The sequence below is a fragment of the Chaetodon auriga genome, chromosome 5 (genome assembly GCF_051107435.1).
Source record: "Chaetodon auriga isolate fChaAug3 chromosome 5, fChaAug3.hap1, whole genome shotgun sequence".
NCBI classification, from domain to species: domain Eukaryota; kingdom Metazoa; phylum Chordata; class Actinopteri; order Chaetodontiformes; family Chaetodontidae; genus Chaetodon; species Chaetodon auriga.
In genome coordinates, this window is record NC_135078.1 from 16,341,770 (window position 1) to 16,353,978 (window position 12,209).

At 43.3% G+C, this 12,209-nt stretch overlaps 1 protein-coding gene across 3 annotated transcripts in view; it reads right to left on the reverse strand.

Moving 5' to 3' along the window:
* Nucleotides 1–12,209, reverse strand: part of sema6a (sema domain, transmembrane domain (TM), and cytoplasmic domain, (semaphorin) 6A) — a 106,662-nt gene that overhangs the window by 48,600 nt on the left and 45,853 nt on the right. For all 3 annotated transcript variants that reach the window (XM_076731473.1, XM_076731472.1, XM_076731471.1), the window contains exon 3: nt 11,222–11,339. In XM_076731473.1, coding sequence (XP_076587588.1) covers nt 11,222–11,339 — 118 coding nt within the window. The remainder of the gene's footprint in view (nt 1–11,221; nt 11,340–12,209) is intronic.

The window sequence follows — 12,209 nt, forward strand, 5'->3', positions numbered from 1 at the left end:
TGAACGTGTTTTTAATCAAAGTGTATAACAGTGGCATCGTCAGACTCACGGCTTAATTACGTTCCAGCTCCCCAACCTGCGCTCAGCCAGTCAGCCTGCCTTGCTCTCTCATTAACTAAATCTAATAAAGTCTTTGGAGGAACAGGCATCTTGAAATGAATCCACTTTTATCTCTTTCCTGGGGGCCACCGCCATCTCCTCGAGGATAAAACCCAGTCTACTGTACATTATCAGCCATGACGCTTAAATTGAATAATTAATCTTTGGGAGCAGTTGAAATTAAGAAAACAGCGCTGCTTTCTCGGCGGGAGAGGACACATTTCCGGTGAGGCCCTGGGCGAAATCTCTGCCAGTGACATTTTTTTGCTGTTTTCTGTTCCTTTCCACGTCGACACAGAGATCAAACACTGAATGAAACAGGTAAAACAAGCTATTAGTCATTCAGAGTGTTTCTCTCACTCCAGTGGTTGAAAAAACTCTTTTTTCATTTAAACTAAACTTTCTCATTTCTGTTTATGGCTGTACCATTTTCTCAGGTTAACCTGTATAAACTGAAGTCTGTCAAGTCTGAAGGTCTGCTGCTTTCTTCATTTTTGGGTAAATAAAATCTACCTGTGATTCCTCATGCCTGCCCGCTTAGTCCCTCCCAATGGATGACCATAACTAAATATTCCTGTTCTTTGAAATGGATTGAAATTAAAAACATTTTCATGTAATATTCGGCCATGACAGATTCAAGTTGCTTGAGCAAATGCCAGATGCTGACTGTCACACCGATACGACTAAAAATCAAGCATTTCAGTCTAAATCTGCTGGCAGAATGTTTTTCATTAATGTCTCTGGTAGCACTACCGCTCAGGCTAATTGATCTGGATTGAATTTCCAGGGTTCCTGAATGGCCTTTCTGTGTTTCAATGTTTCTTTCACCTTGCTGCCAAGGAAACAGCAAACATATCATGAAGTGACAGTAAATCTGATTATTGGAACGGAAGCTGTGATTTGCAAAAGATAGAGGAAAGACAGAGAGGAGGAAACATTTAAATGCAAAGGAACAACGACGGGTTATAACACTGATAGACGATATCACTATAACGTTGAGCTATGTCTCCTGAAGTTCAGCGACTTGTTCTTTTAACTTCATTTATATCTTTTTATTTAATTCAAACTTATATTAAAAAGACAAAGCTAAATCAAAAGCTATTAAATCAGAGGATTACTTGGCGGATTTAGTGTAATCCCGTGGGTTATTTCACTGCCTGCAATTTTAAAACTGCTCATGAGAAATCTATAATTGACTGCTCCATAATTTTCGACAGTAACCTTCCCAGCTATGCTCCCTGTCTTGTGCCTCTCTTGCCCCGGTGCTGACAGCATCCTCGAGGGCCGAGGCCTTCCAGCCGCAGGGTTTTTGGTTCCAGCAGAGATTAGAGGGAGCCAAGCGATGAGGCGTCCCTCAAACATCCTGACTGGAGATGGAGGAGGACAATGGAGCGGCTGTGTCTGTGTCAACACCAGCTCTCTAAACACACACATGTGGAGGGAGACATGCTCGCACAAACACACACATGCACCCTTTCACCTCTCCTCCAGTGCACCTGAACTCATATTACAACTTATTCACTTCCCTCTGGTGTGTGAGTCACATCGATAGAACTTCATGGGGAAGAAGAGAGGACAAGAAAGCAAACACAGGGTTTTCAAGGTCTGCACTGCTGATATTGTATGTTGTAGACCGTTAACTACAAAGCGAATACACTTAACATTAATGTAGACAGTAGACAGCAAATCTGAAGTTTCAAAAATTGATTTCCTAGAGTCAAGCCTGCCGGTGGTTTCTGTTTAGTTAATAACTAAATCATTTTAGAGATTTTGAGTCCAAACCTCCGTGTAATACATGATCCAACATTTCATTGCTTTTATTTCCAGGCAAAGTTATGTTATTGTGGCGTAGTCTGTCATGTGTCACCACCAACAGGGAGTTTAGATATCAAAGAAACCAACAGAGGTCCTATAAACTATAGCACACTTACAGCTTAGTGGCTAGAGATATCAGCACTTCATCTTGTTCGCTTTTTTAAGAATATTTTCCTGTTATGATTCCTCAAAAACTAAAAAAAGACAAGGGCCCTACTGACCTCGCGGCCAAAAGCCAAGGTCAGATTTCAAGTCTGTTCTTGTCCGCTGAGCACAGATCAGACTAAACAACCGATCTGAGTAAATGCTGCTGTCTTGCCAGAGCAGAAAAGAGTAATGATACGACCTCGTTCTGTGATGCAGCAGCACGAAGTTGTGTTACTTAATATTGTTTATTGTTTTGCAGAGTAGAATTCACTTACAATACAGATGTATAAGTGCAGAATGAAAAATGTTACGCTGCTGTTTTTCTGCTTAATTTGTGTAGATTTTAAATAAGGTTTTGTCATAACTGATCAAGTGCAGAACACAAGCTGAAAACGACTCACAATGTTGTTTGTCAAAACAATGCAAATGCCAGTTTATTTATTCTCTTCCTCTTCGCCGTGAGTTGAACTCCCTTTAACTCTTGCCTCAGTTAATGTCACATTTCATGCTGAATCTTGAAACACTCCCACCACACGTTTCAGACCAAGTCCAACAAAATTATCAGGAATTGTCAGGAAGCTTACGGCTTTAGTCTTGAGCCCAATCAAACCACATCATAATTAATCTATACCAGGGGTTTTCAAAGTCTGACACTGTGCCCATCCCTGTGGCCTGTGGGCGACTACTTGAGACCCATTTTTTTAGCCCACATTTATTCATAGTTTGGCAAACTGGCACCAGATTAGCTGTTAGCAGTTCCCAGTAGTAGTTCTGCAGCTACGAGGATCTTTTTCTCTGATTTCTAAGCAGATATATGGATGTTAATTTGGACATAATGATAAAGAGGTTATGATATTGTCAGAGTCTAACACTATGTGTATCATGTCTGTGTTCAATTTGAAAGAGTTGTGACTCAGGGAAATGTCAGTTTTTACCCAAACTGCAGCAATTGGGCAATAAGGATTGAGAAATATCTTAATTTCCTCCACGAGCTGTGAGTCACGACTACAGCTGCTGCTCCAACTGTTGGCCGGGTTAATAAGTGGGCCAAATCAGCACGCAGAACTACATTAACTAACTTCCTGTTGTTTTTTGAACAACAGTATGAAACTGTCTGCTGTCCCTCACGCATTATCTTTGCCTCAAGTCTTTTCCTTCAACTCTCCAGTGCCCTCCTGGGGAGATGCGTCTCGCAGTTTGAAAACTTCTTATCTATGCCAACCACTGGGCTCAGATCTAATTGGTTCAAATCAATCTGAATTTGTCTTGTGTGACAAGGCCTTCACTTTGGATACATGTTTACGAGTGACTTCATTTACTGAAATCCAGAGACGCTTTTGCTGCACGTCATTCTCTTCCCAATCATTTTCTCACTCTGGACTGTAAACTATGAATCAAACATGCTCTGAGGATGGCGCAGTGCTGTTACAAAAAACATAAGGGCCTACTACACCGCGGCCGCGCTGCTGCTGCTGCTGCTGCTGGATTTCGAAACACCGTGAGATTCTGAGGGGAGCTGGATAACAGAAGCTTTTGACAACCAATGGGTGCAGACAATTGGCTGTCAATGTGAATCACTTGGCGTGGGCTTTGCGTTTCCCGATATTCAGTGACAAAAATGTATGAGTAGGACGGAAGGTATGCAAATATCCTCTCAGACACAAATATGGAGGCGCTGAAAAAAGATGGGTACAGACAGAGAGAAAGAGCTGAATGATCAAGGCAGGACAGTAGACCGACTGAGCGCGGGCAAGAGTGTGAGATTGAGTGCTATAGAGTGACATAGAAGGTCTCCGTCGGACATGTAGCCATGCGTGGCCATGAGAACACAGGGGCTTTGTGTGGAAGAATGTCGTTTTCATAACAGCGCATTTCTTCTGGGGTGACGGCGGGCCAGCTTGGTCCATCTGCTGGGCCTTTGTCGAACTATCTCGCACTCCGGTAGCAGAAAAGAGAGGGACGCGATTAGCATGCACCCCGCACCTTTCGCTACCACCCCTCTTTCCGCAAACTAAATGCCTGCACGTCCACCCTCCTCTCCACCTCCCGCCTTTTCTCTCTCATCACCCTCTTCACCCATATTCCTAACGGGATCATGGGTGGTAGAGGAGGGTCCATTGTATGTTGTTGTGGCTTTCCCTGGTTCAAATCCTCTTCACAAAGTAGATGGGAGGGAACCGGGGAAGCCAGCAGGCACCTTTGGGCTGTGAAGGGAGCTGTTGAGGTTCTGAATGGGCTCAGGGCATAGAGAGGCCCTCGGTGATGTGGTGGCATGAAATACAACAAGCCAGGGTTCACTCACCCCCAAGCTGAGGCAGGTTGTTCTTTTCGAATGCTGAAGTTGTCATTATGGTTTTCTACATTCTCTCCACATTTCCTTTTGTGAGTGTGTGCATATGAGTGTATGTGTGTTTTTGTGTGCGGCTGGGTCAGTGGGGTGAGGGGCATGTTTTGAGCATGCACACTTAGCGCAATTAGACAGGCATGCATAATAAGTGCATAGAAGATGTGATTATTTTTTGCATTTATTGATTAAAATGGTTCTCTAAATATTTCCCACAGCTCCATTTTTATCGCTAGGGGGCCCAGTAAGTAAAGGAATTGGTAATCAATGCTCTCAACTTGGCAATATGTGCTTTTGACATACGTAATTTGTGCCCATGAATTAATTATTTGTGCACGCCAGCTCACAGAACACGTCATTAGGCAATATTGCTAACATTTTTACATACGATAAAGGGATGGGTCAGATCACACCATGTTTCATGGGAGTTGACTCGCGTTTGAAATTAGCCTCAAGTGGACATTGAAGGAACTGCAGTTTTTGGCACTTGATTTTTCATCACTGGAGATTGCCACTTGGTTTTAATACACAATCTACTAAGTATATCCACATCTTTCTGATCAAAATCATACCCAAGGCATTTGCATTTAGATTAGATTGTCCATTGCCTCACTGTTTATTGTGCACTGCATTAACATTAGGCAAACAGCCAAACCTAGCCAGTAATACTCAAACAACATACAATATAGCATCAACACAAGTATCAAGGGGACAAGGACAAATGCAATCAATGTAATAACCAGGGGTGGAAGTAACAATTACATTTAATCTCATCACTGTGACAAAGTTTGTTTGTGTGCTTCTACTTTTTTTGAGTATTTTTTCAGCCAGTACTTTCTATCACAACTATGTATCAGACTGGAGCAAAAGAAAGGACTCAAGGACTTTGACTCGGCTCTTCACCTGTCTGTCTGTTCAGCTGTCTGTCTGTCTGAAGCTGCTGGTGTGTCTGCAGGAGGGCAGAGAAACATGTACAAGGAGGACAAAAGCTGGAAAACATACATGTTGACTGCGTACATTCACTGGTCGAGCATCAGGAGGATTATTATTGGCATGGTTTTAAAAAATCTACGTTAATCACTGATTTTACGCTCCACCCGGCGAGCATGCGAAGTGGCCCAAATCAAACGCACACAGGCTGATGCTAAAATTCTCACAGGGGATCCCCAGCGGTGACTTCTGACTGCTGAGGAACTTCACCTCCAGTGAGGTGTGGGAGGACTTTCTGCTGTTTCTCATCATTTCTGTCACAGTTGGGACAGCAGAGCTTCATTCAACTCAACGTGTTTCAAAAGAGGATTTCGTGGTGCACAGGGTTCAGAGAATGACGTTCAGAGTAAAACAACTACAGAGACATGAACAGCCACTGCAACATAGCACTATGTGTGTGTGTATGTGTGTGTGTGTGTGTGTGTGTGTGTGTGTGTGTGTGTGTGTGTGTGTGTGTGTGGCCATGTATTCCTCACATTGTGGCGACATACATCTGTTTTCACGGTCACATTGTGGCGACTCACCTTCCTCATGGGGACAAAATGCAGGTCCCCGTAATGAAAATCATCAAATTTTAGGATGAAGACTTGGGTTAAGGTTAAGGTTAGGGTAAAATGTGTGTGTGTGTGTGTGTGTGTGTGTGTGTGTGTGTGTGTGTGTGTGTGTGTTCTACATGGTGTGTAAAAAAAAAAGTGGCTGCATCCACTTATATTGGTTATAGCTCTCTGTGTTGTCCACTGGCAGTTATTTAATTTCTTTCACTCTTGTTCTTTAGTGTTGGTCATTTCTGTTTTATTGGTAACAGAGGGAGGCTGCTGTATATTTATAATTGATAATCAGCAGTATGCACAGGCTGCAAAAACACAAATTCTAGCTTGGCACCAACACTCTGGGTGTGCCTCTCTAACTGACCGGAGTAGCCACAACAATCTGTAACTTCAGTTCCTGCTGTTATAATAACGTGACATTTATTCGAAAGCGTAAATCACTGTTTCCAGGCTCTTTGCTGAACGCCTTACAAGAAAGAATGTGCTTTGCAAACTTTCTGAGGTACTTTTTTGGATGGAAACTTGCTCCAATTTTTAATTCAGGTGATTATGATCACTGGAGCTGCATGCTTTGTTTCAGAGTGTGGACGTGGCTGGATGTCGCTGGTGCTGTGAGGAGAGGGAGAGGAGGCAACCGTGTAATCCCAGTCATTAGTGGGTTTTAACAGGATTTGGTGCAGCTACAATAATGGAGACTCTAGTGGCCTCCACTGCGAGACCCAAAGAGACCCGACAGGGAAGAACAGCAGCCACAGAGGCACGACTGTTCCAGAGGACTCAACTGAGGGAAGGTAATCAGGATTTTTAGTGTGTATGTGTGTGTCTTTGTGTCTGCTAACAGCAACCACAAATTTCTCCACTCTCACACAGATCTGTCTCTCACTCACACACACACACATACACACACACACACACGCATTCTCTCTCTGGTTCCCATGCTTCTCAGCCTCATAGAGGGGTGTAAACAGAGTGTGGTTGGTGTTACCATGGTGAAGACCGACTGTGGGTCGGGAATGACGACTATGCCCTGCATGTGGAGAAACCTGGGGCACGCTCGCTAAGCAGGCTATACAGTAACACACACACACACACACACACACACACACACACACACACACACACATGCACAGTTATGTATGGATTGTCTGTCTCATTCTCTGCATGTCTCTCATGTCTCCACATGTTCTCAAACCTTTCACCTAATCTCAAAGGAAATTTCATACATCCTGGGTTTTAGCCATAATTTCTATAAAAATAACACCAAATGACTTTGCTGAATAGAAGCAGGCAGATAATAATGATTCAAATGAGACACCCATGTTAGCCAGACCTTTTTGACAATAAGACTGACCTTAAGCCACACAATCATAAACCAAGCCAATAAGTATGGCTGCCCCATTGGCTGATATGGATGTGTATGTATATGATTGGTTCGCTTTTATATAAATATTTGTTAAGCTTTTTAACTCTTTTTGTTTCATATCCATCTTATTTGTGTTACTGAGAGTCTTGGCTTCTTCAGCTGATTGATTTTTTGCACATAAAAAAAGTGTCTCTAAAACACTCTGATGATCTAAGACTCAAAGTAGTTCTCACAAAGGTAGAAATCCAGGATCACACACACACACACAGTTTCTACTGACATCTTCAGGACTGACAGCAATGAGCTTGATGTCCCCAAGGCATAAAAAGAAAGAAAAGAAAAGAGAATGAAGATTAGAGTTTGGATATGTCTGTCTGACTGCTACATGGAAAGTGGCTTCAATCAAACCCATTGATTGAACACACAGTGGAGTGGAGTGACATTGACATGACTCGCAGTGGTTACAGCCACACACACACTCATATTCATGCCCACACACTCACACACACAGACACACATGTGCACAAAGATATTTTCTAGAGATCAGAGTGATAAATCTCCCATTGCACTGTGATGAATTCCCTCTGAATGCTGTACATAGTGTACCCTAACCATGAAATATGGAGTGCTGGGATAGAAATCCTCCTGCGTCCATCTCTCACTGCATCAAGAACAGTTTATTGCTTTTACTGAACGTGACTCTGCTGCTAAACACCTACAACACACATGACAACAGACCCACATAAACCACTGAGCTTGTACATGAAGAAGTTTTTATGTTCATTACCTGAACTTTAATACACATCATGTCTCAGTTTATCATGGATAATTTACAACTGATTGCTGCCATAAAAATGTATGAAACAGCGGCTTCACATAAGCCGAATTGCTGCAAGTTTGAATCTCATATTCATCAATGACTTCACAAACACCTCTCGCAGATTCATAACTATTTTCTGTGTGAACCTGCATCTGTATGTGGAGAGTGATTTAAAGAGGGTGTTGTGAGGAGAAAAATTACTACTCCTCCCTCTTTTTAAGGGCAGATAAGTGAGAGAAACCAGCACTATAGTCAGTCCAATGCTTGTCTTGTTAAAACTGAACAAACAGGAGGCTGTTTGATAGCCTGCATATGAAACGACAGCAGTGTGATATGTTATCAGGCTGCACCGTCCCTCTAGATAATGCAGCTGATGGAAATTGAGTCATGGAATAAGATTCTGAATAATAAGGGACCAAACTAGTCATGTGCTGAATTCATAATCAACATTCAATACACATGAGTCTAAGAGAGCTAATGATATTTTACATGTACTGGAAAAGCCATATGACCTCATCAGCAGATGCCATTTTCTTCAATATCTCTCTGCACATACTGGCTCAAACAGGACTGCAAAAAGAGGGTCTGATTCCACCAAATCAATACATTTCATTCAAGACTCCAACCCGAGTGTGAATTATCAATCACCGCATCTGTTGCTGAGTTCTCGCGTTGCCAAAGACTTGCCTCTTTCCCTCTACGGATTAAGCCACTTTTGTCTATTTACAATTTCATCAGTTGCTATGTTTGCATGCATCTCATAGCTTAAAAATCTTGTGATTTTATTGCCAGCGTCAAAACAGGAGCCAAAGGGATTTAATACACTGAGCAGCCATTCAAAAAACAGCCTGAAACAGTGTTGAGCTTTGGACTGCATTCACAGTGGCCATCTGCAAGCTGCTGCGCACCAAGAACTGAGGCTCACTGGTCTAGAGGCATGATGGCAAAGCTGTGTGATGCTGGCCGCAGAATAAACAAGTCATTTGACTGGACAACCATCATAAAAGCCACTATTGATGTTGCCTGTTTTTTTTTTTCTGCAGCATTGTTCGTTGTTTCGTAGCTCGAGTCTTGCTGGGTTGACTGTTGGCTTGCTTTCACATTGATTTCTGAAGCAGTGATTGTCTCCGCCGTTTGACTTAAACTGTTTGTCATTCAACTTTTACGTGTCTTTATCGATATCCTGCTAGACACGATGGATTTTTGCGCGCAGGCCGTCATTTGTGTGTCCAAGTAATCGACTCCAACATTCTTCTCTGTGTCAGGATCAATGGCGGTCATCCGGCTCGGTCTAATCTGAGGCAACCATTCCAGTCATTCGGGGGTCACATACCTCGGCCATGTGTCAGGATTCCCGCCTGCTTTAAGCAAGTATGCAAGAGTGGGACCGATGCACTAGGTGACCTCGCACATGCAGACACCATCACAGGCTGTAGCACCCACGCCCACCGGCACACCAACACATGTTCGCCATCCCAAAAGTGTATCCATACGCACACATACGACCACATATCGCTCAGGGGAAATCACTTTTAAATCTGTGCGACAACTGGTCTCAAACACACACTCTCTCATGTACACACCCCTCCAATAAACCTTCTGTGTCTCATTTCCCTGCCCTACCCCTCAGGCCCCTGCCACCCCATGTGGAGCAGGTGGGCAACAGGCTCACACACACACACACACACACACACACACACACACACACACACACACACACACACACACACACAGACGCTCTCTTTTGCTCTGTTTCCTTTCCCACTCTCCCAACACCTCCTCTTAATGACCACAGATATGTTAAAAAGCTCTGCCACTTAAAGCAGCAGCCTCTCTCAGCCACTTAATTTGACATGCTTGGGAGGAAAACAAAGAAAGACCACTATTGTGGCTTTTAACAGTATCCAATCAAGCCTGCCACTCAATTAGCCGTGGACAGCACAGGACAAATGGACAAGGATCCATTTTATTAAGACCTTTTCATTGCTGCCTTATTGTTGTATTCCAGCGTGCATTGAGGGTAAACCTGTCTCTTGATGCTTTGGACATGGATCTGACTGTTTTTACAGAGATGAAGAAACATGAACATTTCTGAAATATTGACGACAAGACAGAAGTCAAAATCAATGGCGTTTTTTTCTCCATGACTCCAGATGGTGTAATTGAGCTATAGTATCTCTGAAAGTTGAGTCACATAAAAATAAAGGTGAAAAACACATTGACTGGTAGACAGAAAGCAATAAAGGCAGGTGACAGACAAGGGAAAAAAAAAAACAGCCAGGCAGAGAAACAAAGCGTTTTAAAAATCGATTCGCAAGGGCAACTAGACTGCCAACAAATACGGAGTCAAAACTTCTGTATTAGTCCTGCATTACTGTTTATTGACAGCACAGAAGGTGCCTTAAGGATTCCTAAATGGTGCATTTAAACCCTAAATGTGGATTATATCACAAAGAATTTCCTTCTTTTTATCTGTAGTTTTTATCTGCCTGTGCACGTGTGTGTTTGTGTGAGTTTGTATGTCTGCCTGTTAAACCAAAAGAGGGAATGAGTCTTCGGGGATGTCCTTCGAGGTAAAAGGGGTTTTGGCAGACTGTGAGCCCCAAAGAGAAAACAACAAAAAGGTAATGAAAGAAAAAGCCCAGACGGCAAAGCGCTTTAAAAGTCTCAGCATTTTGCTCAGAATTAGTCCCTCCTGATTCCCAAAACTTTAAAAGAAAACAGCACAGCAGGCTTCCGACGTTCAGTGCGACAGCCCGACTGCTGTGGGTCTCACAGCCCTCAGCCATTATAGAGTTAAAAGGGAATCACATGTTCACAATCCTCAACTGGCAGCAATTGATGAGAATCATTCATCGCTGAAAGTCAAATTCAATCAGCAACTCTAATAAGCGAGGGGATGATAAAGGATTCAATAATCCCAGTGGAAGCACGCTGGCTCAGTTTAATTAATCCTAATCTACAGTGGCCTGCTTTATTCCACACGGAAAATCGGGAAAAGTTTCTTTCCGATATAGCATCAGTATTTGAGGAATCTCTTGTGTGTGGGAGAAAACACATGTCCAAAATCGGACCAAACAGCTACTCTCACCCACCTGGCAGCGACGTATAACGTCCTGTTCATGATCATGATGAGCTGGATGTCCAGTTTGTGCCGCTGGGTGTTGTTCCTGCCAGGTTTGTGGCCTACAAATGCTGGATACTGCTTCGTGTCTGCAAGGAGAGGACAAAAATGAATCCCTGCATGTGTAACTTTACAACTGTAGCAACTACAGTTCAACAGATTAATCAGTTTGGCCGACTGGAGGTGTAATATATCATCTTTTTCCTGCTCCAACGTGTTGTTTGGCCTTTAAAAATCCATGGTCGACCTCTGGTACTTACTGCAGTAATAGCAGCAGAAGTGTATGAATTTCAAAGTTTTTATCACGTGTCTCATGGGTTTGAACTCAACTGTCAAACCACAACCCCACCTCAGCCGCTGGTTGAGCTCCTCCTGCGACCAATAATTTTAGGCTAAAAATGTGCTGCACTGTACCATGCAATCGTTCTATTGTTAGTGGCTTTGGATGAAAGCGCTTTGTTTGAACAAACAGTCTGATAGAGGAGCTGGTCTATGTGAGGTTGGCTGGCTTCTCTTTCAGCTCTCCTGGCCAGGAGCGTTGGTACAGCGTTAGGCCCAGAGAGAGGAGGACAGGGCAGGACAGAGAGAGAGAAACACAGAGAAAAACAGAGGAAACAATGACCGTATCTTTATAGCCTGCAACAGCGTTTAGACTATCACACACAGCATTAGGAGCCCGACAGAAAAATAGTGGATTATCCTTTGATGTGGGGTGGGCTCCGTTTCAAATGCTGCTTTAAGTCCTTCATTTTTGTGTGTGTAGAGAGCCTATCCTTGGGCGCCAAATTACACCCCATGCCTTCAAAATGCATTCAGTGTCGGGGGAGGTGGGAGCTGCAGAGGAAGCAAGGGTTGAGAGGGATGTGGAGGAGCAAAGGGATAGAACAAGTGAGAGAGATAGCGAGAGGGGGATTTGCAAAGTGGAAGACAAAAAGGAGAGAGAAAAAGAGTGCAGGAAG